The sequence below is a fragment of the Eubalaena glacialis genome, chromosome 2 (genome assembly GCF_028564815.1).
Source record: "Eubalaena glacialis isolate mEubGla1 chromosome 2, mEubGla1.1.hap2.+ XY, whole genome shotgun sequence".
Classification (NCBI taxonomy): Eukaryota; Metazoa; Chordata; class Mammalia; order Artiodactyla; family Balaenidae; genus Eubalaena; species Eubalaena glacialis.
In genome coordinates this window covers 79,640,963-79,667,892 of record NC_083717.1, presented here as the reverse complement: position 1 = coordinate 79,667,892, position 26,930 = coordinate 79,640,963, and the positions used below count along the sequence as shown (strand labels likewise).

The following is a 26,930-nucleotide window of genomic DNA, read 5'->3' as shown; positions in this document are numbered from 1 at the left end:
GCTTATTAAACGGTAACAGTTGATAATTTGACAGCACTTTCACTTTCCTGCACTGTAGGAATTGCACCTGGCATCACAACTCAGTATAAAACTAGCTGAGCAGGTGTGTCATGAAGACAAAGGGAGGGTAAAAGTGGAAAAACAGTAGAGAATGGTTAGTATGCTTGCGCCCCAAAGAAATATGGAATATGTACAATGTCAGCAGGCTGGCGTGGTTAGATCATAGAGACAGTTCTAGGAGAACAAAAAAGTAAGCAGCTTGGAAAATAAGACTGGATTAAATTCATTATCAAAAGCTTGTAATGTCTAAAGACTACAGAGAGACAATAAACATCTGAAAAGACTGATAAAGAAGTATTACTTCTCTTTCTTATCAAGTTCAGCAGCCCTTTGTTTTTATTCTCCTTTACTTCTCTGCTGCACTTTGCATTGTTAACTACCCATTCAGTCTTGAAACACTTAAATTCTCATGACATCATTTTACTTCGTTCTTTTCCGATTTCTCCTGGTCTGTCTTCTCTTTCTCCTCTGACAGACCCACACTGATGAACGTTCAGTGTTTTAGCCTTCAATGCTCTCATCCCTCTCGTTTGGACAGCCCATTCTTCTCAGAGATTCTGCGGTTACCTTAACAATGATAGCTCTCAATCCTTCCAGACCCTTTTCCCTACACAACCTATTTTTATATCTCTGTCAGCTGCCCACTTTAAGCTTTCATTTTTCTTGTTTACTACTGATATGCAATATGGCCAAAAATAAATTTATCATATCTCAAAAAAAAAAAATGGCTTTCCTCCTATGGCTTTTCTACTTGAGATACCACCCTTATCTAGCAAGTTCAACTTGTATTATCTTTACTTTTTGCTTAATTTTATTTTTTTCAACTGGAGCTCCATGTTAAAAACCTGATCCAGTAATGTTATGTTATGAAATGTTTCCTGCATCTGTCTGTTTTCTTCTGTTGCTATATGCTTGGTCCAGGTTCATTTTCATGCCCATATTGCTGTAATTGATCTTAGTTTCTTTTTGTGAGACTAAGCTCTCCCCAGTCTAGTTATTCAGTAGAATATTTCCAAACTGATCTTCCTCAAACAATGCTTTCATGATGTCAGCCAACTTCAGTGGCTCTCTATTTCTTACTGGGGTTCATGTAAGGGAATTTTGAAAATAAAATGGAAAACTGAGATGAGTTTTCAGAAAACAATATGCTCAAGAAATAATAGCAGTATACACTTTACAAATCAAATATTTACATTTACTATATTGTGTATCTGTAAGTATTTATTAAAATAAAAAGAATAAACATAAAAAGTAAAATCATGGACATCTATACTAACCGGTAATGGATAAAGAGGAACATCCACTTGACCTAGGAAATCATCTCTTGTCTACAAAAGAAAGAAGAAAAAATGACATTAGTAATATGCTTGATCTTTTTGGAAAACTTTGATGAGCTATTGTCATCATTCACAAAAATACATCGAAGTTTTTTTTTGTTTGTTTAACCCTATGAAATATCAATGAAAAAATCAATGGAAAATAAAAGGTAATATGCTACAACTTCTGGTCATGGCAGAATAGAGTATATTAGATTGATCCTTCTGAAGATAATAACTATATACTCTGAAAATGTATCAAAACAACTATTTGAAAGCACCACAGAGTGACCAAAAGCAAGCAGAAATTGGAAGGCAGTCAATCCTTGAAAGAATGAACTGTGCTAGGTAGGATTCCTGTTCATACGGCTTTTCACCTGGTAGTACTCCACAGTTCATATGGTGGAATGATTGGAACTCAAAGAGAAATCTGAAATCTTACTCATTTGAGGAGTCCAAAGACTTACTTTGAAGTCAACAGTCTAACTGGAAAGTGAGGGGGACAACCCCTGAAAGGAAGAACCCACAAGAGTCCCTTCAAATCTATGTATAAACTCTACCCAAATTCCTAGCTGATCCCTGAACTGCATATGTGAAAGGCAACAGCTGGAAGGCTGAAAGGACTCAGCATAGATTTCACAGTTGATGTTCACCTAAGGGGAGCTAGCATTTAGAGTTCAGCTAAGTTAATAACCTGCTAGAACAAAAATCAACACTCTTTAGGGAAAGATAACAAAACTCATTGTATCCATCATGTGCCACACACACTGTCCAATATACATTAAAAATTACTAAATATGCAAAGAAATAGAAAAATGTGACCCAGTAGCAAGAGAAAAGGTAATTAATAGAAACTGACCACAAGATAAGCCAGATCTTGGAATTAGCAGACAGGAAAATGAAAGTAGCTATTATAAAGATGTTCAAGGACATAAGATGGAAAATAAGGTCATAATAAATGAATGGATAGGGAATCTCAGCAGTGAAATGGAAACTATAACAGGGAATTAAATGTATATTTTGAAATATATATAGAACTGAAAAATAGAATATCTGAATTAAAGATCAGTGGATCCGCTTAACGTATGATTGAAAATAACTAGAGAAAAGTTCTGTGAACCTGAAGATATATCAAAAGAATTTATATAATATGAAAAATAAAGAGGACTTGTGGTAAAATATCAAGCAGTATAATATATGTGTAAGTGAAGTTCCAGAAAGATAGGAGGGGAAGGAAGAGAAAAGAGAAAGAGAGAGAGAGAGAGAGAAGAGAGAAAAATATTTAAAGAATAAAATCACCAGCTTCCCCAAATGTTAACATCTTACATAACCATAGCACAATTATCAAAACTAGGTGAAATATTTTTAGAGGAAATATTAACACTTTTATTTATTCATTCTTTTATTCTTAAGCTTTTTCAATTGTTAAAAAAAAACCTATACACGTAACAGACAGTAAATATCTGTCACCCATAATCTTTATCAATTTAAAGTAAGCTTATGAAAACCTTGACCCTGCAATCCCAGTTCCCGGAGGGCACTAGAGTTAACTGTTAAGTAACTTTTCTGAGATTTTTTTCCTGCATGCATCCACCCACATACTTAAATTTTTTTTAATTGAGGTATAATTGACATACAACATTACATTAGTTTCAGATGTACAACATAATGATTCAATATTTGTATATATTGCAAAATAATCACCATAATTAAACTAGTTAACATTGGGCACCTTACATGGTTACAGAATTTTTGTTTCCTGTGATGAGAACTTTTAAGATTTACTCTCTCAGCAACTTTCAAGTATGTTATACAGTATTATTAGCTGTAGTCACCAGGCTGTAATTATGTCCTCATGACTTATTTATTTTAAAACTGTAAGTTTGTATCTTTTGACCCCCTTCACTCATTTACCCCAGTCCTCATCCCCTGCCTCTCTGACAACCACCAATCTGTTCTGTATGAGCTTGGTTTTTGTTTGTTTTGTTTTTAGATTCCACATATAAGTGACAGCATACATTATTTGCCTTTCTTTGAGTTATTTCACTTAGCATAATGCCCTCAAGGTCCATCCATGTTGCTGCAAATGGCAAGACTTCATTCTTGTTTTTATGGTTAATATTCCATTGTATGTGTGTGTATATATATATATACATCTATTGATGGACACTTAGGTTGTTTCCATAGCTTGGCTATTGTAAATAATGCTGCAATGAACATGAGAGTGCATGTATCTTTTCAAGTTAGTGTTTTTGTTTTCTTTTGATAAATACCCCAAAGTGGAATTGCTGGATCATATGGTAGTTCTATTTTTAATTTTTTGAGGAACCTCCATACTGTTTCCCATAGTGGCTGCACCAACTTACGTTCTTACCAATAGTGCATAAGGGTTCCTTTTCTCTACATCCTTGCCAGCACTTGTTATTGTCTTTTTGAAAATAGCCATTCTGACAGGTGTGAGATGATAGCTCATTGTGCTTTTGATTTGCATTTTCCTTATTAGTCATAATGAACATCACTTCATGTGTCTGTTGGCCATCTGTATGTCTTCTTTGGAAAAATGTCTATTTATATCCTCTGTCCATTTTTTAACTGGATTGTTTGTTTTTTTGCTATTGAGTTGTATAAAAAACCAGGAATAACATTAACTAATCTACGGACCTTACTCAAATTTCACCAACTGTCCTACTAATTTTGGTCCAGGGTTCATTTTAGGATCATACACTGCGTTTAATTGTCATGTCTCCTTAGTTTCTTTGAATCTGGAAAGTACCTCAGTCTCTTTGTCTTTCATAATATTGACATTTTAAAAGCATACTGGCTAGTTATAGGATATCCCTCAATTTGGGTTTGTGTATTATTTCTTCATGGCTGAATTTAGGTTATGCATTTTTTTGCAAGAATACTATAAAAGTGATGTTGGTGCGCTTCTCAATGCATCATATCAGCAGGCAATAAACCCTGAATCTTATACATTATGGACAGTTAAGGACCATTAAATATTTGAGTAAAGTCTTTAACATGAGAAACAGAGACCTAATCCAAAAAAACAAACAGCAAGAAGGGAGTCAGATAAATAAGAATCAAGTCAGACTGCAGGAAAAATACTTGAGAAAAACTGTAATTAATATTCTCAGAGATAACAGATAAACATCTATCAAACAGAATAGCAGGGTATAAAAAAAGCAATTAAAGAACAAGAAAGAACTCTTGGGAATTAAAAATATAACTGAAATAAAAAGTTTAAGATAGAATTAGAAAATAGAGTTAAAGAAATTTCTCAGAAAGTAGAACTAAAAGACAAAAGAAAAGACTGTAGGATTCCCAAAATAAAGAAATTACAGGATAAATTTTAAAAGTCAACATTTAAGCAGTAGGCATTCCAGAAAGAAAAGCAAAAAGGGAAGGAATTATCAAAGAAGCATTTTAAGAAACTTTCCCTAAACTCAAGAAAATGAATTTTGAGAGTGGAAGGCCTCACTGAGTTTTAGGTAAAATACTTGAAGAAAAGACCCACAGAAAGGCACAATACTGTGACATTTCGAAGCACCAGAGATAAAGAAATTCTAAGAGCTCTGGGAGATACAAAACAGATCATACCCCAAACTGAAAGACAAGAGAATAATGCTTTCAAAATTGTGAGAGAAAAATATATCCTACATAGAATTCTAGACGCAGCCAAAATATCTTTTTCAATAATGAAGGCAGAATAAAGACATTGGTGTTCTTCTAAGGTAATGGAGGATATATTTCACCAAAATGAGGGAGGACAACATGGTAAGGGAAGATGCAGGGGATTCAAGACAGGAGAGAAGAAAAGAGGATTCCCTAGAATTATGGGGAAGGGAACTGTCAGAATGACAGTAGTGTAACACCTACAAAACAACCAGTGCATACTGGAGCAGGAGGGTGGAGAGTTATAAGAGGGATGCTTCCACAAGAATAGGAATAATCATAGCCAACTAACAGGGTTTTGTGAGAATTAAATGAGATAATATACATAAAGTATGTTGCATAATACATAGCAAGCAATAAGTTTTCAATAAATGTTAGCTGTTATATTTGAAATGCTAGATTTTATAATGAAACCCCTGCTCCCTTTTCCCATGGACCAGTCTTTGGACAGGTCAAACAGGTACATACAATAAAAGGAGCATGACTGGAGACTGAAGCCTAGCAAATTAGCTTAGTTTAGGGCCATATTCCTATTCCAGAACATGAGTTGATGATAATTTTTTTTTTTTTTTTGAAATGGACAAGTTAGCTTTAATTATATCCTCAAGGCTATGCTGTGGCATGTTTATTTCTGTTTTTTTTTTTTTAAAGATTTATTTATTTTTTTATTGATTGATTGATTGATTGCTATGTTGGGTCTTTGTTTCTGTGGGAGGGCTTTCTCTAGTTGCGGCGAGTAGGGGCCACTCTTCATCGCGGTGCGCGGGCCTCTCACTATCGCGGCCTCTCTTGTTGCGGAGCACAGGCTCCAGATGCGCAGGCTCAGTAGTTGTGGCTCACGGGCCTAGTTGCTCCGCGGCATGTGGGATCTTCCCAGACCAGGGCTCGAACCCGTGTCCCCTGCATTGACAGGCAGATTCTCAACCACTGCGCCACCAGGGAAGCCAGAGTACAAGTTTTTGTACTGACACATGTTCTCATCTCTCTTGGGTATATACTTAGGAGTGGAATTTCTGGGTAATATGGTAACTCTGTTTAATCTTTTAAGGGACTGCAGACTTTCCAAAGCGGCTGCACCATTTTATATTCCCACCAGCACTGTAAGAGGGTTTTAGTTTCTCTATATCCCTGCCAACACTTATTATTACCTATCTTTTTTATATAGCCCTCCTAGTGGGTGTGAAGTGATATCTCATTATGGTTTTGTTTGCCTTTCCCTGAGGCAATGATACTGAGCATCTTTTCATGTGTTTATTGTGCTCCTTATTTCTTAAAACCTTTTAACTTACAAATCTTTCCTAGAGATTCAGTCTCTATTACAGAGGCAGTGCCTGGCAGAAAGAAAACATCTTATCCCATATTCCTTTTTCATTGATTGCACTGTGTGAACAAGAGCATAGAGCAAAAATTCCACATACTGAAACTTCCCTTGTCTCAAGTAATTCTGGTATATAAAAATGTATTTTAGAAAGTTCTTGCTACACATCGTCCTTCTTTAAAAGAAGTGATCTAAAATGAGCTTCTTAACGTCTACTTTAAATTAAACGATCCCAAAGAACTATATTTCTCATATTAGAAGAATGAACAAATTTTCCAACCTAAAAATCTATATGCACGGTCTGAGGTGATGGAGAATACAAAACTGGGAACTATCTTGGAAAGTCTGGGACATATGGTTACTATAAATAGAGGACAATTAGAGGTTCTTTTTTCCATTTACAAAGAAAAAGTAATAGTTTAAAATTCATCCCTATGAAGGCAAGTCAGTCTGTGATGTTCAATAATGTTTTCCTATAGCCAACCGATTATTCCAAACTCTGAACATCAAGCATTTCCTTGTAAGAATTAATTTCCTATATTTGAACTGCATACAGCTTCATAAAGCAAATTTGCATTTAGTAAAATATAAGTAATTTAAGAATGCCTGAAAATCTGAGAAAGAATTTAGAACAGAAGGTGATTTTAAACACGACCGTTTAGGGCACAGTTTAGTCATTATATAGTACTTTTTCCAATATTCTAAAGATATGAATTTCTGTTTCTTAAACCAATTTTTAGAATATTAAAAGAGAAAAATCCAAATTGCTGTTTTTGCAAAACTTCAATTAGAACTATACATGGCTCTAAGTTTAGCAGGACAAGCTGTTATTAACTTCGATAAGGCTGCATAGTGATTGAATGCTCTGTTTTAAAAGAACCCAATGTTGGACTTCCCTGGTGGCGCAGTGGTTAAGAATCCGCCTGCCAATGCAGGGGCACGGGTTCGAGCCCTGGTCCGGGAAGATCCCACATGCTGTGGAGCAACTAAGCCCGTGCGCCACAACTACTGAGCCTGCGCTCTAGAGCCCATGAGACACAACTCCTGAGCCCGCGCGGCACAACTACTGAAGCCCGGGAGCCTAGAGCCTGTGCTCCTCCACAAGAGAAGCCACCGCAATGAGAAGCCCGTGCACCGCAAGAAAGAGTAGCCCCCACTCGCTGCAAGTAAAGAAAGCCCACACGCAGCAACGAAGACCCAATGCAACCAAAAATAAACAAATAAATAAATTTATAAAAAATAAATAAAAGAACCCAATGTTACAGAAAAATCAGAATTTTAAAAACAGTTATGTTAAAGTGTCATAGCTTTGAAGAATACTTGGCTTTAAAAAAAGTTTCTACTAAATCTGAGTTACAGATAATTTCCCAGGGTAAATCTACTGTATAGAGCAAAATATTAAAGGAAGAATCACTTCCTCATAACTAGAGCCAAACAACAGAGCCAAAGTTTTCTGCTGTAATATCCAACTTTTCATTTCAATCACGCATTCTAATCAGTAAAAATGAACTTTATACCTGGACATTAAATATACCATAGTTTCAGTTTTCAGACAGCTATCAGCACTTTTCTAATCAAGATGATTTTTCAAGGTAATTTTAAAACAATAGTAACACATACACAGGATACAAAATTAAAAGAAAAAAGATTCCTAGGCTCCATCTATCTAACTCTATACTCTGTCCTCCCAAGAGACAATAGCTGTTATTTTTTTGTGTTTGGTGTGTCTGAAACCATTCAGAGTTTTCTTTGATACACTCTTATGCATCTTGCTTTTTTTCTTGTCAATATCTCTAGGACCTTGTCCAATATCGGTCCACAAAGAGATGCTTTACCTATTTGATGGGGATATAGTATATGCCATTGTATGGAATGCTGAAATTTAATTAGTTCAGATATTTAGGTTGTTTCTAATCTTTTGCCCATTACAAGCAATGCCTCAATGAATAAAGTTGTATTTGTCATTTTGCGTATATACCCGATAATTTTTATTTTGTGTAATAATAAATACTACACTAAACTAATCTGAACTAATCTGAAATGGAAGCAGATCTCAATGACTGACTGTATGTTACAGAAGGAAATAGTGTCCTGAGTAAGCTGAAAACCATATGTACGTTTTCAAAGATAAGATCAACATAAAAGATTCAAGATCAAGAAGTTTGCATTTAAATGAATATCTTGCTCAATAACTACTGTTTTCACACAGCTGCTTTCAAATTTTCTATGTGCAAATGTCATGATTCTTCTGTAGAGATCACTAATAGTCTAAAAAAAATTAACTGGGGCAGGCAGTTAAAAAGAAACAATAAATTCATAGCTATAAAATGTTCAAGCCATGATTGATTATATTATTCAAATTAAGTCAACAGAGCAAGAGATATTTTAGAGATCATAAAAGATAAGAGTTAAAATCTCTGAAGCTGAGACACCAAAAGTGAAATTATCTAAAAACCTCTTTGTATAAATAGGTAGAATTTAAACTCTCATTCTACTATTTATGTTAAGAGGATAAATGTTTTCTTGATTTAAACACATGAAAAGTAAATATTTTGACATAGAGGATATTAACACATGTGAATCTCTGAGAAAAATAAGCAGAACTTTTATGAATGGGCCCATTTATAGTATTTTTTTAAAAACAAGAAACCATATATTTCCTGCTTTCAAAATTTTATAAAAACTATTATTTTTAATGAACATCTTTCCTCTCAAAATCCATACTACATGGATTTATACCACATCCTAAATATAATTAAAAAGGATTATGAAAATGACTCTAACTTCAGCTTAACTATTTTCTAACACATGCAAATCTTACTATGTAAAACTGCTTTTTCCTTAGCTTTTTACAGAGCTTCTACCTTCCTACTTACATACTGACTCACTCTATACTGTGACCTGCTTATTTTACACATTTTTCTGGAAGTTCAAGATTTATTGATTCAATCTTTTTTAGTATGTTGTGGGGCAAATGGTGTTAGCTAAAAAAACAGTATACTCTGATCTATGCTATAAAATCACAGTGCTATGGAGACTGGATGTCTTTGCTTAAAGCAAACACTCACCACCCCAAACTCGTGATTTGCTCCGCTTGCCAGCCCGTCTGGTAGATTTAACTATAACACACAAACTGTACTTGTTCTTCCACAATAGCTTCATACTGCTTGAAAATTTCAGTACATGAATTCTGCAGCCTTTAGCAACTCTCACATTTTTAAAGGGATTTTAACCTAATAGATGGGGGTAGGAAGGGAGTCAGGAGAAATCACTGTCTAAATCAGTTTCACTTTGAATTCTCCTCCTCTGAATTTCAGTTTCTTTGGAGGTCTCTATTTTATAATCATCACAGACTTGTGAAAGCTGAAGATTTACCTTGACATGTTCCTCTATCTTTACATCCTTTAAAGTGTAGTTTGTAATTTATTGTGAGGATTTTCAAATAGAAAACATTTTAAAAATACGGTACAGAAGAGAAGGAATCTAAAGCAGGAGTAATGGGAATCAGGTTGTGTTATATCAAACATGAATAGGATTTTATAATGATTTTCAAAATTAAAATTTAATATATCCAACCTACTTTTATAAGCAATTTATATTGTACGTCCCTAAACTAGAGGACTATAGAAGGAGAGAAGAAAGTTTTGCATTTATTACAATTTTCCTCCCCCCTCAAAAAAGGTGAGGGGCTCATCAATTTTTCCCATTGTTTTGAATTTGCATTTCTAAACAAAGGAAAATAATAAGAGGACTAAATATATAAAGTTATAACTAGGAAATACCCACAGCTAGACAACTGATAAAAGGGATAAGGATCTTCTTTTCAGAGAGAAAATATATTCACTCTTGATTAAAAATAGACACAGAGATTCACTCTTCTGAGCTCCAATAAATTATGATACTACTTTTTTCTTTCTAGGAATGTCTGCCAAACTACCAGGGAAAGAAAAAAGAGCAAACTTTTGAAAAGACGGAAGCTAATATTCTCTGGAGAACTGTACCTGTAGTCTAAATGAGAAGCTAGCAGATGGCTGCCGGTGTTGAGAAAGATAGAGTGACTCTAATGCTAAGAAACCAAAGAGCCGTGTAAATCTCAGATATTTAATTTAAAAACAAGTTAAATGTGAGAAGGTGAACTAACATTATCACTTTAAAATGGATCAATGAAAGCTGTGGCAGCTGAGATGCTTCTCCTCCCAGCGTGACCTAGAGTTTCGAAAGCTTCAGGTTGAGTTAGTCCATTCGAGTGGTTTCCAAACTTCAGCGTGTGTCAGAATCATCTGGAGGGCTTTTTAAAGCCAGATCACTGCCCTTCCCCACCACCCCCAGGTGATACTCAGGCAGCTGATCCAGTAGTCACACCTAGAGAACCACATCTCTATTCAGTTCAATTTCTGGAGAAAACCAGGACGAGTAAACAATGATTGATAACAGCTGAAGATGAATGAGCAGGGCATCTAAATTTATCTGTTTTTATCCTGACTATTTCCAAACAGATTTGGTAATTTTAAGATAACACACAATGTAAATAGCACTTAAAGATAACACAGAACAGCATCCCTCTAAAAGAAGCAAAAGGAGTCAGGGGTCTATGTATTTGCATTTCTTTTCTGCTAAAATGTACAAATAAAAACATCTTTTCTAATTATGAGAATCCTCTTTCAAAATCTTTGAAGGCTTGCTATTACATAAATATCATTTCCCAAGTGTGTTCTGAGGAATAATGGATCTGCTGGATACTAAAAGAGTTCAAAGGTGGTCACATAATTGGGAAGCATTTGGTTAAACAAAGTTCAAAAGTTTATTTCCTGTAGGATTTCAGGAAATTTACTAGTATGCACTGTGACATCCCAAGAAATATAGCATGTGGCATTATACAAATTTATTAGTCAATGGGATGGGCTTTATATGAGGTATCTTACAAACTGGTGAGGAACACGCTGAAAAACATTGGTCCAGGGACTTCCCTGGTGGTCCAGTGGTTAAGACTCTGCACTTCCACTGCAGGGGGCACAGGTTCAATCCCTGGTGGGGGAAGTTCCACATGCTGCGAGGTGAGGCCAAAAAAAAAAAAAAAAAATATATATATATATATACGTATATATATATATATATATATACGTATATATATATATATATATCAGTCCAGAGGAAACAATATAAACTCCTTAGCATGGGATTCTAGGTCCTCTACTTTTTTTTTTTAATGAAGATTATTTATTATAAAACCACTGACACTTTCCTTAAAAGGTCGAGCTTGCAATCACTTGAATGTGACAGAATTAAGAACAGTTGCCCCCACATTCATCCTCATCCACATCTTTCATGTCACAAACAAAACTGGATGGAGCCTTAGCCTCCTGACCTCCAGATTAGCGCTCCCTCAACTAACGCCATCCCCGTGCTGAGGTCAGCCACAAGCACTCATCTGGATTAGGAATTCCAGACCGGCCCCAGCCTTAGATCCTCTATTTTGTTTTTCCAATCTACCTTGCAGCCTTATCTACTGATGTTAAAACAAGACTCTCAATAGAGTTTCATGCCTGTGCTGAACAAATCCAGTATTTTGCCCTCTCAAACTCCCTTCAACTTCCTGGAAAACTTCTCTCTCTGCTTGTATAAATCCTATCTCTTGATGAGGCCCAGTTCAATGCAATTAAAAAAAATTTTTTTTTTAAATTTTATATTAGAGTATAGTTGATTAACAATGTTGTGTTAGTTTCGGGTGTACAGTGGAGTGATTCAGTTATACATATACACGTATCTATTCTTTTTCAAATTCTTTTCCCATTTGGGTTACTACAGAATACTGAGCAGAGTTCTGTGCTGTACAGTAGGTCCTTATTGGTTATATATTTTAAATATAGCAGTGTGTACATGTCAATTCTGAAAATCTTCTTGATAAGACTAAATTGCTAATCTCCTCCTCTGTAATTCTACTCTGTATCTTTTAACATCTGTATTATAGCTCCCTTCTACTCCAACTACACCATACATTCTGTGGTCAACAAATGTTAGTGATTGGCTTCTACAGCCAGGCTCTGTACTAAGTGCTGAGAATGTTCCTGATGTCATGGAGTGTACAGTCCTGCATGGTTGACAAACATGCACATATAATTAAAGCATGAGTAAAAATTGGAAAGGAAAAGTACAGAATTCTATGGATGTGTATATAGGAGAGGGATTAAGGAAAACTTTTATTCTTTGTTATATCCCAATGTGCATTGCCTTTATAGGTATTTAATACTTAGAGATAAATTCTAAATTATTAGATAGTTCTAAAAATGGAAATGGGCCAGACTTACTAGAAAATTATATTATATCATCTTTATGTCAATTAATTTCTCCTTTGTAAAAAACTAACTATTTAAAAACAAGAACAAAACTATTTAGACCCAAAGAAGTACTCTATGATGTGCAGAGAACTTACCAGGAAGAAAACAGTAATAGTTCTAGCATTATTAAACTAAATCAGCAATGTGACAGGAAATGTGACAATACCAAAGTAAGATAGTATCAGATTTCCCTTGCTTGCTTGGGAAATAGACTCAAGCCCTGCTTGCCCAGTTCAAGAGGGTCAGTATATTGAACAGTGTTGGAGAAATAATCAAAAGTGTTACATGACCTGTTCCACTTCCAGCAATCTGACTGCCTTCTTCAACCTGGACTTGAACTTAACTACCAGTGTGATAACTTGGTAATGTCTGGGCTCTAGTCTGGTTTATTGATTCCCTGCCCATGTTTCTCACTGCTTTGACTATGGCTTATGTTCCTGGATCATTTACTGACTTTTCTGCCCCAGGGACTGAACTGTGTTTTCTTCCAGTTGTGAGAGGTTGTCTTCCTTATGAAGAGGTGGTGCAACCTCTTCCCTACACTTGTCCCCAGCCTTCCCCATCTGTTCCTGACCTTTTTTCCCCTCTAGTGGCCAAGCTACTCTCCCATCCTTGGCATATGGAATCCACCACTTGGAATCTGCACAGCTGGTAAAGTTTGACAGACAGTATGTTAGGCTTGAATCTCTATTACTCAAGTCCCACAAGAGTACAACCATGATCTCCAATGGCTAGTACCTTCAAATTAAAGAAATACATCCACGAGAGGTGAAATCCACAACTTACGTAGACTTAGATTCAGATAAAACTACCCCACTTAGTAGTTTAAATATAATCTAAGAATGTTTAAACAATGTTTAAAAGGAAGGTTAAAATAATTCCTAAGTTTTGCCATATGGTGCAGGGCCTACAATGCCTTGCACATGGTTAAGAAGTCATTATTTAGCTCATTGTTAGGTTAACTGCTCCAGCTTCCAATTTAATCATCCTTAAAGGTAACTGAATCTGAAGTTTATAAGCCACTGAACTTCATGTTAAATATTTTTCTTCAGTGTACTAAACACCAGCTAGTACTTAGTGAGTCTGGAGAACATTGTTGACAATTCAAAATTTATCAAAGTTTTCGGTCTACAGATTAGGTCTTTTTTTTTAATAAGCTGCTTTATTATCTTTTTAATTATTTAATTAATTAATTAGGCTGCTCTGGGTCTTATTTGAGGCACATGGGATCTTTGTTGCCACGTGTGGGATCTTCTTTGCAGCATGCAAACTCTTAGTTGCAGCATGAGGGATCTAGTTCCCTGACCAGGGATCGAACCCTGGTCCCCTGCACTGGGAGCATGGAGTCTTAGCCACTTGACCACCAGGGAAGTCCCAGTCTACAGACTACTTCAATGAGGTGATCCTCCTGCAAACTCCCTTGATTCATGGGCAAACAGTCTTGAAGTTACAATCATTTCAACTCTCCTTAAGTTCAAACCATTATATACATATATATGTTATTTGACTGCCTTGCTAAGACTGGCCTACCAAAAGTTGGGATGATGTCTTCCATTCTTTTGTATTTCACAACAAAATACATTTAAAAAAAAATTTATTTATTCATTTATTTATGGCTGTGTTGGGTCTTCGTTTCTGTGGGAGGGCTTTCTCTAGTTGTGGCAAGCGGGGGCCACTCTTCATCGCGGTGTGCGGGCCTCTCACTATCGCGGCCTCTCTTGTTGCGGAGCACAGGCTCCAGACGCGCAGGCTCAGTAATTGTGGCTCACGGGCCCAGTTGCTCCGCGGCATGTGCGATCTTCCCAGACCAGGGCTTGAACCCGTGTGCCCCGCATTGGCAGGCAGATTCTCAACCACTGCGCCACCAGGGAAGCCCCAACAAAATACATTTAAAAAGCAAAATCTGCTCATTGGACTTTCAATAGCATTTTCCCTAATCAACAACAAATAGCATTAAGCACAAACAATGCACAGTGACTGGCAAATACTTTCAAAGATTTATTGTCAGTAAAATGAGCACATTTGGACAAAACCTGAAGGGACTGGCCAAAGAATACGTCTCAACAAAAACAAAATAATTAATTATCAAACGACTCCCAAAAAGGTTTTTCCTCTTCTTTTTCTTCTTCTTTTTTTGGGGGGTGGGGTGGTAAACCTTGGTACAAGACTACTTATAGAGTGATAGGATGAAATGTTTTCTCTAACAATTTTCACTTTTTGAAATGAATAATCCTTTCTAAGTATTTTTTTAAAATTCAGAAGTAGAAACTGATTATTCTTATAATTTGATACCTAATTATCTGATCAAGTGTAACTTTAGCTGATCTATAAATAGTTTTTAAAGTTTCTCCCAGAATTGAAAGCTCATATAATGTTTATTGAAGAATATAATGTATCAGTGAAAACGCGGAGCGGGGGAAGGATGTGGGTTACTGTTGTTTAAGAAAATAAGAACTCAATGGAGTTCTTTAAAACCAAATCTTTTGGGACTTCCCTGGTGGCGCAGTGATTAAAAATCTGCCTGCCAATGCAGGGGACATGGGTTCAAGCCCTAGTCTGGGAAGATTCCACATGCCACGGAGCAACTAAGCCCTTGCGCCACAAATACTGAGCCTGCGCTCTAGAGCCCATGAGCCACAACTACTGAGCCCGTGTGCTACAACTACTGAAGCCCATGCGCCTAAAGCCTGTCCTCCGCAACAAGAGAAGCCACTGCAACGAGAAGCCCGCGCGCCGCAACGAAGAGTAGCCCCTGCTCGCTGCAACTAGAGAATGCCCGCATGCAGCAACGAAGACCCAATGCAGCCAAATATAAATAAATAAATACATTTATAAAAAACAAACAAACAAACAAACAGAAACAACCAAATCTTTCTTGCTTAAACAGCAGGCAGGTACCAGTGCAGAAAAATAAGGCCACTGGGATGTGGTTCTACTCCACCCAAATCAGCTACCAAGCACTGTAGCTTTAGGCGCCTTCCTCAATACACTGGAGCACTGTCAAAGTTATAGGGGTATCAATGGCTTGTTGCTCAAAATGTAATGTTCTAGAGGGACCCTGTCCAGCAGAACTTTCTGCAATAAGAGAAATATTCTATATCTATGCTGTCTAATGCAGTAGTCATTGATTACATGTGGGTATTGAATACTTGAAATGTGTCCGGTGCAAATGAAGTTCAGAATTTTAAATCTGATTTCATTTAAATTAATTTAAATATCACTAGCCATATGTAGTTACTGTATTGAACAGTGAAGTTCTAGAAAAATTTTCAGTAAAACAGTACTTTCTGGTTTTATGACTGATTTTTAGTTCTTGCTCTGGGATTCATAAGTATGCCCAGAGTTGACTGATTCCCCCACCATACTGATTTGGAATTAGGACTCTTTTTTTTCCTTTTTTTTAATTAGGTGGGCTCATCATACCTAAGGAAAGGTTGAGTTAAGCTTTTTGAGTACGCTCCTGAGAAAGAAGTCACCCTAAGAAAAGGAGAAACTGCAGCCCAGTGGGATGCAGTAGTACCCCGAAGTGACAATGCCTGAAAATATAGTAGCAATGACGACAGGACTAGCAATCATTTGTTTAAGACTGCATGGGAGCCGTCTCTTGGGAACTCCAGCCATATTGAAGAATACTTCATAGCTGCCTGGGAACTTTTCTGGGCAGAAGAGAATGGGTAAGTCATTGAAACTTGGGTTATAAACATTATTTTGTCTCCACTGGTACCCTCTGTCTGATGAAGCTTGGGAAGACTCAGGTTATATGTATTGAATAAAGAGATTTGACTGGCTTCCATCAGTATAATATATTTCAGCAGTTTTATCACCTGTCTGATAAAATTTTAAAATGACAATCCAGGTTGATATCCAAATTAATTTTAGAAAGTTAACAGTAATCCTAAGAGTCAAATACATACTTTTTTTAAGCGAAAGGGAAGAATAGCTGTAAGACGGACACCAGATGGACAAAACTGAATTGCTTATATGAATCATATAAAATTCAGTTTTAATGAATTTCCTAAAGAGAGTAACAAGATAAATGTGAAATTACAAGAGCTGAGTTACTTAGCTTTTACCTTATCGATAACTGCCAACCAAATATTTTAATAAAAAGATAAATGGGAATCCTGCAGCCTGTGGAACAAAAACCACATTCATAGAAAGATAGACAAGATTAAAAGGCAGAGGACTATGTACCAGATGAAGAAACAAGATAAAACCCCAGAAAAACAACTAAATGAAGTGGAGATAGGCAACCTTCCAGAAAAAGAATTCAGAATAATGATAGTGAAGATGATCCAGGACCTTGGAAAAAGAATGGAGGCAAAGATCAAGAAGATGCAAGAAATGGTTAACAAAGATCTAGAAGAATTAAAGAACAAACAAACAGAGACGAACAACATGATAACTGAAATGAAAAATACACTAGAAGGAATCAATAGCAGAATAACTGAGGCAGAAGAATGGATAAGGGACCTGGAAGACAGAATGGTGGAATTCACTGCTGCAGAACAGAATAAAGAAAAAAGAATGAAAAGAAATGAAGACAGCCTAAGAGACCTCTGGGACAACATTAAATGCAACAACACTCGCATTATAGGGGTCCCAGAAGGAGAAGAGAGAGAGAAAGGACCTGAGAAAATATTTGAAGAGATTATACTCGAAAACTTCCCTAGCATGGGAAAGGAAATAGCCACCCAAGTCCAGGAAGCGCAGAGAGTCCCATACAGGATAAACCAAAGGAGAAACATGCCGAGACACATAGTAATCAAATTGGCAAAAATTAAAGACAAAGAAAAATTATTGAAAGCAACAAGGGAAAAGTGACAAATAACATACAAGGGAACTCCCATAAGGTTAACAGCTGATTTCTCAGCAGAAACTCTACAAGCCAGAAGGGAGTGGCATGATATACTTAAAGTGATGAAAGGGAAGAACCTACAACCAAGATTACTCTACCAGGCAAGGATCTCATTTAGATTCGATGGAGAAATCAAAAGCTTTACAGACAAGCAAAAGCTAAGAAAATTCAGCACCACAAAACCAGCTCTACAACAAATGCTAAAGGACCTTCTCTAAGTGGGAAACACAAGAGAAGAAAAGGACCTACAAAAACAAACCCAAAACAATTAAGAAAATGGTAACAGGAACATACATATCGATAATGACCTTAAATGTGAATGGATTAAATGCTCCAACCAAAAGACACAGGCTTGCTGAATGGATACAAAAACAAGACCCATATATATGCTGTCTACAAGAGACCCACTTCAGACCTAGGGACACATAGAGACTGAAAGTGAGGGGATGGAAAAAGATATTCCATGCAAATGGAAACCAAAAGAAAGCTGGAGTAGCAATACTCATATCAGATAAAATAGACTTTAAAATAAAGAATGTTACAAGAGACAAGGCAGGACACTACATAATGAGCAAGGGATCAATCCAAGAAGAAGATATAACAATTATAAATACATATGCACCCAACATAGGAGCACCTCAATACATAAGGCAACTGCTAACAGCTATAAAAGAGGAAATAGACAGTAACAAAATAAGAGTGGGGGACTTTAACACCTCACTTACACCAATGGACAGGTCATACAAACAGAAAATTAATAAAGAAACAGAAGCTTTAAATGACACAATAGACCAGATAGATTTAATTGATATTTATAGGACATTCCATCCAAAAACAGCAGATTACACTTTCTTCTCAAGTGTGCACGGAACATTCTCCAGGATAGATCACATCTTGGGTCACAAATCAAACCTCAGTAAATTCAAGATAATTGAATTCATATCAAGCATCCTTTCTGACCACAACGCCAGGAGATTAGAAATCAATTACACGGGAAAAAACGTAAAAAACACAAACACATGGAGGCTAAACAATGCTCTACTAAATAACCAAGAGATCACGGAAGAAATCAAAGAGGAAATAAAAAAATACGCAGAGACAAATGATAATGAAAACACGATGATCCAAAACCTATGGGATGCAGCAAAAGCAGTTCTAAGAGGGAGTTTATAGCTATACAAGCCTACCTCAAGAAAAAAGAAAAATCTCAAATAAACAATCTAACCTTACACCTAAAGGAACTAGACAAAGAAGAACAAACAAAACCCAAAATTTGCAGAAGGAAACAAATCATAAAGAGCAGAGCAGAAATAAATGAAATAGAAACAAAGAAAACAATAGCAAAGATCAATAAAACTAAAAGCTGGTTCGTTAAGAAGATAACCAAAATTGATAAACCATTAGCCAGACTCATCAAGAAAAAGAGGGAGAGGACTCAAATCAATAATATTCAAAATGAAAAAGGAGAAGTTACAACAGACACTGCAGAAATACAAAGCATCCTAAGAGACTACTACAAGCAACTCTATGCCAATAAAATGGACAACCTGGAAGAAATGGACAAATTCTTAGAAAGGTAAAACCTTCCAAGACTGAACGAAGAAGAAACAGAAAATATGAACAGACCAATCACAAGTAATGAAATTGGAACTGTGATTAAAAATCTTCCAACAAACAAAAGTCCAGGACCAGATGGCTTCACAAGTGAATTCTATCAAACATTTAGAGAAGAGCTAACACCCATCCTTCTCAAACTCTTCCAAAAAATTGCAGAGGAAGGAACACTCCCAAACCCATTCTATGAGGCCACCATCACCCTGATACCAAAACCAAAGATACTACAAAAAAAGAAAATTACAGACCAATATCACTGATGAATATAGATGCAAAAATCCTCAATAAAATACTAGCAAACAGAATCCAAAAAACACATTAAAAGGATCATACACCACGATCAAGTGGGATTTATCCCAGGGATGCAAGGATTCTTCAATATACACAAATCAATCAATGTGATACACCATATTAACAAATTGAAGAATAAAAACCATATGATCATCTCAATAGATGCAGAGAAAGCTTTTGACAAAATTCAACACCCATTTATGATAAAAACTCTCCAGAAAGTGGGCATAGGGGGAACCTACCTCAACATAATAAAGGCCATATACAACAAACCCACAAAAACATCATTCTCAATGGTGAAAAACTGAAAGCATTTCCTCTAAGATCAGGAACGAGACAAGGATGTCCACTCTCACCACTATTATTCAACATAGCTTTGGAAGTCCTAGCCACAGCAATCAGAGAAGAAAAAGAAATAAAAGGAATACAAATTGGAAAGGAAGAAGTAAAACTGTCACTGTTTGCAGATGACATGATACTATACATAGAGAATGCTTAAAATGCCACCAGAAAACTACTAGAGGTAATCAATGAATTTGGTAAAGTTGCAAGATACAAAATTAATGCACAGAAATCGCTTGCATTCCTATACACTAATGATGAAAAATCTGAAAGAGAAATTATGGAAACACTCCCGTTTACCATTGCAACAAAAAGAATAAAATACCTAGGAATAAACTTGCCCAGGGAGACAAAAGACCTGTATGCAGAAAACTATAAGACACTTATGAAAGAAATTAAAGATGATACCAACAGATGGAGAGATACACCATGTTCTTGGATTGGAAGAATCAATACTGTGAAAATGACTATACTACCCAAAGCAATCTACAAATTCAAGGCAATCCCTATTAAATTACCAATGGCATTTTTATGGAACTAGAACAAATCATCTTAAAATTTGTATGGAGACAGAAAAGACCCCGAATAGCCAAAGCAATCTTGAGGGAGAAAAACGGAGCTGGAGGAATCAGACTCCCTGACTTCAGACTATACTACAAAGCTACAGTAATGAAGACAATATGGCACTGGCACAAAAACAGAAACATAGATCAATGGAACAAGATAGAAAGCCCAGAGATAAACCCACGCACCTATGGTCAACTAATCTATGACACAGGAGGCAAAGGTATACAATGGAGAAAAGACAGTCTCTTCAATAAGTGGTGCTGGGAAAACTGGACAGCTACATGTAAAAGAATGAAATTAGAACAATCCCTAACACCATACACAAAAATAAACTCAAAATGGATTCGAGAACTAAATGTAAGACCGGACACTATAAAACTCTTAGAGGAAAACATAGGAAGAACACTCTTTGACATAAATCACAGCAAGATCTTTTTGATCCACCTCCTAGAGTAATGGAAATAAAAACAAAAATAAACAAATGGGACCTAACGAAACTTCAAAGCTTTTGCACAGCAAAGGAAACCATAAACAAGATGAAAAGACAACCCTCAGAATGGGAGAAAATATTTGCAAATGAATCAACGGACAAAGGATTAATCTCCAAAATATGTAAACAGCTCATGCAGCCCAATATTAAAGAAACAAACAACCCAATCCAAAAATGGTCAGAAAACCTAAATAGACATTTCTCCAAAGAAGACATAAAGATGGCCAAGAAGCACATGAACAGCTGCTCAACATCACTAATTATTAGAGAAATGCAAATCAAAAGTACAATGAGGTATCACCTCACACCAGTTAGAATGGGCATTATCAGAAAATCTACAAACAACAAATGCTGGAGAGAGTGTGGAGAAAAGGGAACCCTCTTGCACTGTTGGTGGGAATGTAAATTGATACAGCCACTATGGAGAACAGTATGGAGGTTCCTTAAAAATCTAAAAATGGAATTACCATATGATCCAGCAATCCCACTACTGGGCATATACCCAGAGAAAACCATAATTCAAAAAGACACATGCACCCCAATGTTCATTGCAGCACTATTTACAATAGCCAGGTCATGGAAGCAACCTAAATGCCCATCGACAGATGAATGGATAAAGAAGTTGTGGTACATATATACAGTGCAATATTAGCCATAAAAAGGGACGAAATTGGGTCATTTGTTGAGACGTGGATGCATCTAGAGACTGTCATACAGAGTGAAGTAAGTCAGAAAGAGAAAAACAAATATCATATATTAACGCATGTAGGTGGAACCTAGAAAAATGGTACAGATGAACCGGTTTGCAGGGCAGAAGTTGAGACACAGATGTAGAGAACAAACGTATGGACGCCAAGGGGGTAAAACCGTGGTGGGGTGGGGATGGTGGTGTGCTGAATTGGGCGATTGGGATTGACGTGTATACACTGATGTGTATATACTTGATGACTAATAAGAACCTGCAGTATAAAAAAACAAACAAACAAACAAACAAAAAACAACTAATACTAAACTTTCTTTGGGTTATTTGTATGGAAATATGTTAATATAAATGTTTGAGACATTACATGAAATTTCTAAAAATCTTATATGTTCTGGTGTAATGTTATAACTCATAATTCTAGTTATTACTTCAAAATGTATATCTCAGAAATAACTAAAAAAAAAAAAAAAAAGAGAATTCAGCACCACCAAAGCAGCCTTACAACAAATGCTAAAGGAACTTCTCTAGGCAGGAAACACAAGAAGGTGAAAAGACCTACAAAAACAAACCCAAAACAATTAAGAAAATGGAAATAGAAACATACATATCGATAATTACCTTAAATGTAAATGGATTAAATCCTGCAACCAAAAGACACAGACTGGCTAAATGGATACAAAAACAAGACCTGTATATGTGCTGTCTACAAGAGACCCACTTCAGACCTAGGGACACATACAGACTGAAAAAAAGAGGGGATAGAAGAAGATATTCCATGCAAATGGAAATCAAAAGAAAGCTGGAGTAGCAATCCTCATATCAGACAGAATAGACTTTAAAATAAAGACTATTACAAGAGACAAATAAGGACACTACATTAAATACATTAAATTAAATACAAAGAAAAAATCAAGAAAAAATCAAAATACAGAAGAAATAAAAAAATTAACAATTGTAAATATTTATGCACCCTACGTAGGAGCGCCTCAATACATAAGGCAAATGCTAACAGCCATAAAAGGGGAAATTGACAGTAACACAATCATAGTAGGGGACTTTAACACCCCACTTTCACCAATGGACAGATGACCCAAAATAAAAATAAATAAGGAAACACAAGCTTTAAATGACACATTAAACAAGATGGACTTAACTGATAGGTATAGGACATTCTATCCAAAAACAACAGAATACATTTTCTTCTCACGTGCTCATGGAACATTCTCCAGGATAGATCATATCTTGGTCACAAATCAAGCCTTGGTAAATTTAAGAAAATTGAAATTGTATCAAGTAACTTTTCTGACCACAATGCTATGAGACTAGATATCAATTACAGGAAAAAAACTGGAAAAAATACAAACACATGGGGGCTAAACAATACACTACTAAATAACCAAGAGATCACTGAAGAAATCAAAGAGGAAATCAAAAAATACCTAGAGACAAATGACAATGAAAACACGATGACCCAAAACCTATGGGATGCAGCAAAGGCAGTTCTAAGAGGGAAGTTTACAGCAATACAACAATACTTCCTCAAGAAACAAGAAAAATCTCAAATAAACAACCTAAACTTACACCTATAGCAATTAGAGAAAGAAGAACAAAGAAACCCCAGAGTTAGCAGAAGGAAAGAAATCATAAACATCAGATCAGAAATAAATGAAAAAGAAATAAAGGAAATGATAGCAAAGATCAATAAAACTAAAAGTTGGTTGTTTGAGACGATAAACAAAATTGATAAACCGCTAGCCAGACTCATCAAGAAAAAAAGGGAGAACACTCAAATCAACAGAATTAGAAATGAAAAAGGAGAAGTAACAACTGACACTGCAGAAATAGAAAGATCATAAGGGATTACTACAAGCAACTCTATGCCAATAAAATGGACAACCTGGAAGAAATGGACAAATTCTTAGAAAAGCACAACCTTCTGAGACTGAACCAGGAAAAAACACAAAATATGAACAGACCAGTCACATGCACTGAAATTGAAACTGTGATTAAAAATCTTCCAACAAACAAAAGCCCAAGACCAGATGGCTTCCCAGGCAAATTCTATCAAACATTTAGAGAAGAGCTAATACCCATCCTTCTCAAACTCTTCCAAAATATAGCAGAGGGAGGAACACTCCCAAACTCTTTCTATGAGGCCACCATCACCCTGATCCCCAAACCAGAAAAAGATGTTACAAAAAAAGAAAACTACAGGCCAATATCACTGATGAACATAGATGCCAAAATTCTCAACAAAATACTAGCAAACAGAATCCAACAACACATTAAAAGGATCATACACCATGATCAAGTGGGGTTTATCCAGCAATGCAAGGATTCTTCAATATACGCAAATCAATCAATGTGATACACCGTATTAACAAACTGAAGGATAAAAACCATGATAATCTCAATAGATGCAGGAAAAGCTTTCAACAAAATTCAACACCGATTTATGATAAAAACTCCAGAAAGTAGGCATAGACAGAACTTACCTCAACATAATAAAGGCCATATATGACAAACCCACAGCCAACATCATTCTCAATGGTGAAAAACTGAAACCATATCCTCTAAAATCAGGAACAAGACAAGGTTGCCCACTATCACCACTACTATTCAACATAGTTTTGGAAGTTTTAGCCACAGCAATCAGAGAAGAAAAAGAAATAAAAGGAATCCAAATCGGAAAAGAAGAAGTAAAGCTGTCACTGTTTGCAGATGACATGATACTATACATAGAGAAGCCTAAAGATGAGACCACAAAACTACTACAGCTAATCAATGAATTTGGTAAAGTAGCAGGACACAAAATTAATGCACAGAAATCTCTTGCATTCCTATACACTAATGATGAAAAATCTGAAAGAGAAATTAAGGAAACACTCCCATTTACCACTGCAACAAAAAGAATAAAATACCTAGGAATAAACCTACCTAAGGAAACAAAAGACCTGTATGCAGAAAACTATAAGACAATGATGAAAGAAATTAAAGATGATATAAACAGATGGAGAGATATACCATGTTCTTGGATGGGAAGAGTCAATATTGTGAAAATGACTATACTACCCAAAGCAATTTACAGATTCACTGCAATCCCTATCAAACTACCAATGGCATTTTTCACAGAACTAGAACAAAAAAATTTCACAATCTGTATGGAAACATAAAAGACCCTGAATAGCCAAAGCAATCTTGAGAAAGATAAACGGAGCTGGAGGAATTAGGCTCCCTGACTTCAGACTATACTACAAAGCTACAGTAATCAAGACAGTATGGTACTGGCACAAAAACAGAAATATAGATCAGTGGAACAGGACAGAAAGCCCAGAGATAAACCCACGCACATTCGGTCACCTTATCTTTGATAAAGGAGGCAAGAATACACAATGGAGAAAAGACAGCCTCTTCAATAAGTTTTGTTGGGTAAACTGGACAGCACATGTAAAAGAATGAAATTAGAACACTTCCTAACACCACACACAAAATTAAACTCACAATGGATTAAAGACCTAAATGTAAAGCCAGACACTATAAAACTCTTAGAGGAAAACATAGGCAGAACACTCTATGACATAAATCATAGCAAGATCCTTTTTGACTCACCTCCTAGAGAGATGGAAATAAAAACAAAAATAAACAAATGGGACCTAATGAAACTTAAAAGCTTTTGCACAGCAAAGGAAACCATAAACAAGATGAAAAGAGAACCCTCAGAATGGGAGAAAATATTTGCAAACGAAGCAACTGACAAAGGATTAATCTCCAAAATATACAAGCAGCTCATGCAGCTCAATATCAGAAAAACAAACAACCCAATCCAAAAATGGGCAGAAGACCTAAATAGACATTTCTCCAAAGAAGATATACAGATTGCCAACAAACACATGAAAGGATGCTCAACATCACTAATCATTAGAGAAATGCAAATCAAAACTACAATGAGGTGTCACCTCACACCGTTCAGAATGGCCATCATCAAAACATCTACAAACAATAAATGCTGGAGAGGGTGTGGAGAAAAGGGAACCCTCTTGCACTGTTGGTGGGAATGTAAATTGATACAGCCACTATGGAGAACAGTATGGAGGTTCCTTAAAAAACTAAAAATAGAACAACCATATCACCCTGCAATCCCACTACTGGGCATATACCCTGAGAAAACCATAATTCAAAAAGAGTCATGTACCACAATGTTCATTGCAGCACTATTTACAATAGCCAGGACATGGAAGCAATCTAGGTATCCATCAACAGATGAATGGATAAAGAAGATGTGGCACATATATACAATGGAACATTACTGAGCCATAAAAAGAAATGAAATTGAGTTATCTGTAGGGAGGTGGATGGACTTAGAGGCTGTCAGACAGAGTGAAGTAAGTCAGAAGGAGAAAAACAAATACTGTATGCTAACACATATATATGGAATCTAAAAAAAAAAAAGGTTCTGATGAATCAGGGGCAGGACAGGAATAAAGATGCAGACATAGAGAATGGACTTGAGGACTTGGGGAGGGGGAAGGGTAAGCTGGGACGAAGTGAGACAGTAGCACTGACATACATACAGTACCAAATTTAAAAGCGATAGCTAGTGGGAAGCAGCTACATAGCCCAGGGAGATCAGTTTGTTGCTTTGTGACCACCTAGAGGGGTGGGATAGGGAGGGTGGGAGGGAGATGCAAGAGGGAGGGGATATGGGAATATATGTATATATATAGCTGATTTTCTTTGTTATACAGCAGAAACTAACACAACATTATAAAGCAATTATACTCCTATAAAGATGTTAAAAAAAAAAGGAATCTATCACCTTATGGCTAGAAGCTGACTCTATCAATGACATAAGATGAGTAAGGCTATCTCTTATGAGTCAATAATTTCAATGAGGGATAAAAAAAAATAGGGTCACCTTTTTTTGAACTACCAATTATTGCATAAGAAGTGGCTTGTGGCCCACTTAGAGGACTTTCCAGATTCTAATGCTCTCCTCCTGTTAATTTGCTGTATAATTCTTATTTATTTCTGTCTTTCTTTTGAATATCTTAGTCTTGATGTAGTTTTGTCCCCAAGAATATACATAATCGAAATTGAGTATAAATGAAAAGAATTGTGCTTTAATTTTTAATATGGCTTTGGCAAAACCATATTCAGTTGAAAAATATATCATGATCTTTAATTTAGAGTCTTAGGAAGAAGTGTTTCCCTAGATTTCTAGTCTGTATTTTTGCATTACTTTAAAAAAAAAAAAGTTTGTTTATTTATTTGGCTGTGCCGGGTCTTAGTTGCAGAACATGGGATCTTAGTTGCCACATGTGGGATCTTTAGTTGCGGCATGTGGGATCTAGTTCCCTGACC

General features: G+C 36.1%; 1 protein-coding gene across 6 annotated transcripts in view; it reads right to left on the bottom strand.

Moving 5' to 3' along the window:
• The window catches only part of NEDD4 (NEDD4 E3 ubiquitin protein ligase), a 142,764-nt gene that overhangs the window by 45,806 nt on the left and 70,028 nt on the right, over positions 1-26,930 (bottom strand). For 4 of the 6 annotated variants that reach the window (XM_061182090.1, XM_061182091.1, XM_061182086.1 and 1 more), the window contains one exon: positions 1,338-1,388. The exons of the other annotated variants lie outside the window; for them this stretch is intronic. In XM_061182090.1, the coding sequence (XP_061038073.1) occupies positions 1,338-1,388 (51 nt within the window). The remainder of the gene's footprint in view (positions 1-1,337; positions 1,389-26,930) is intronic. 6 annotated transcript variants of the gene reach the window in all.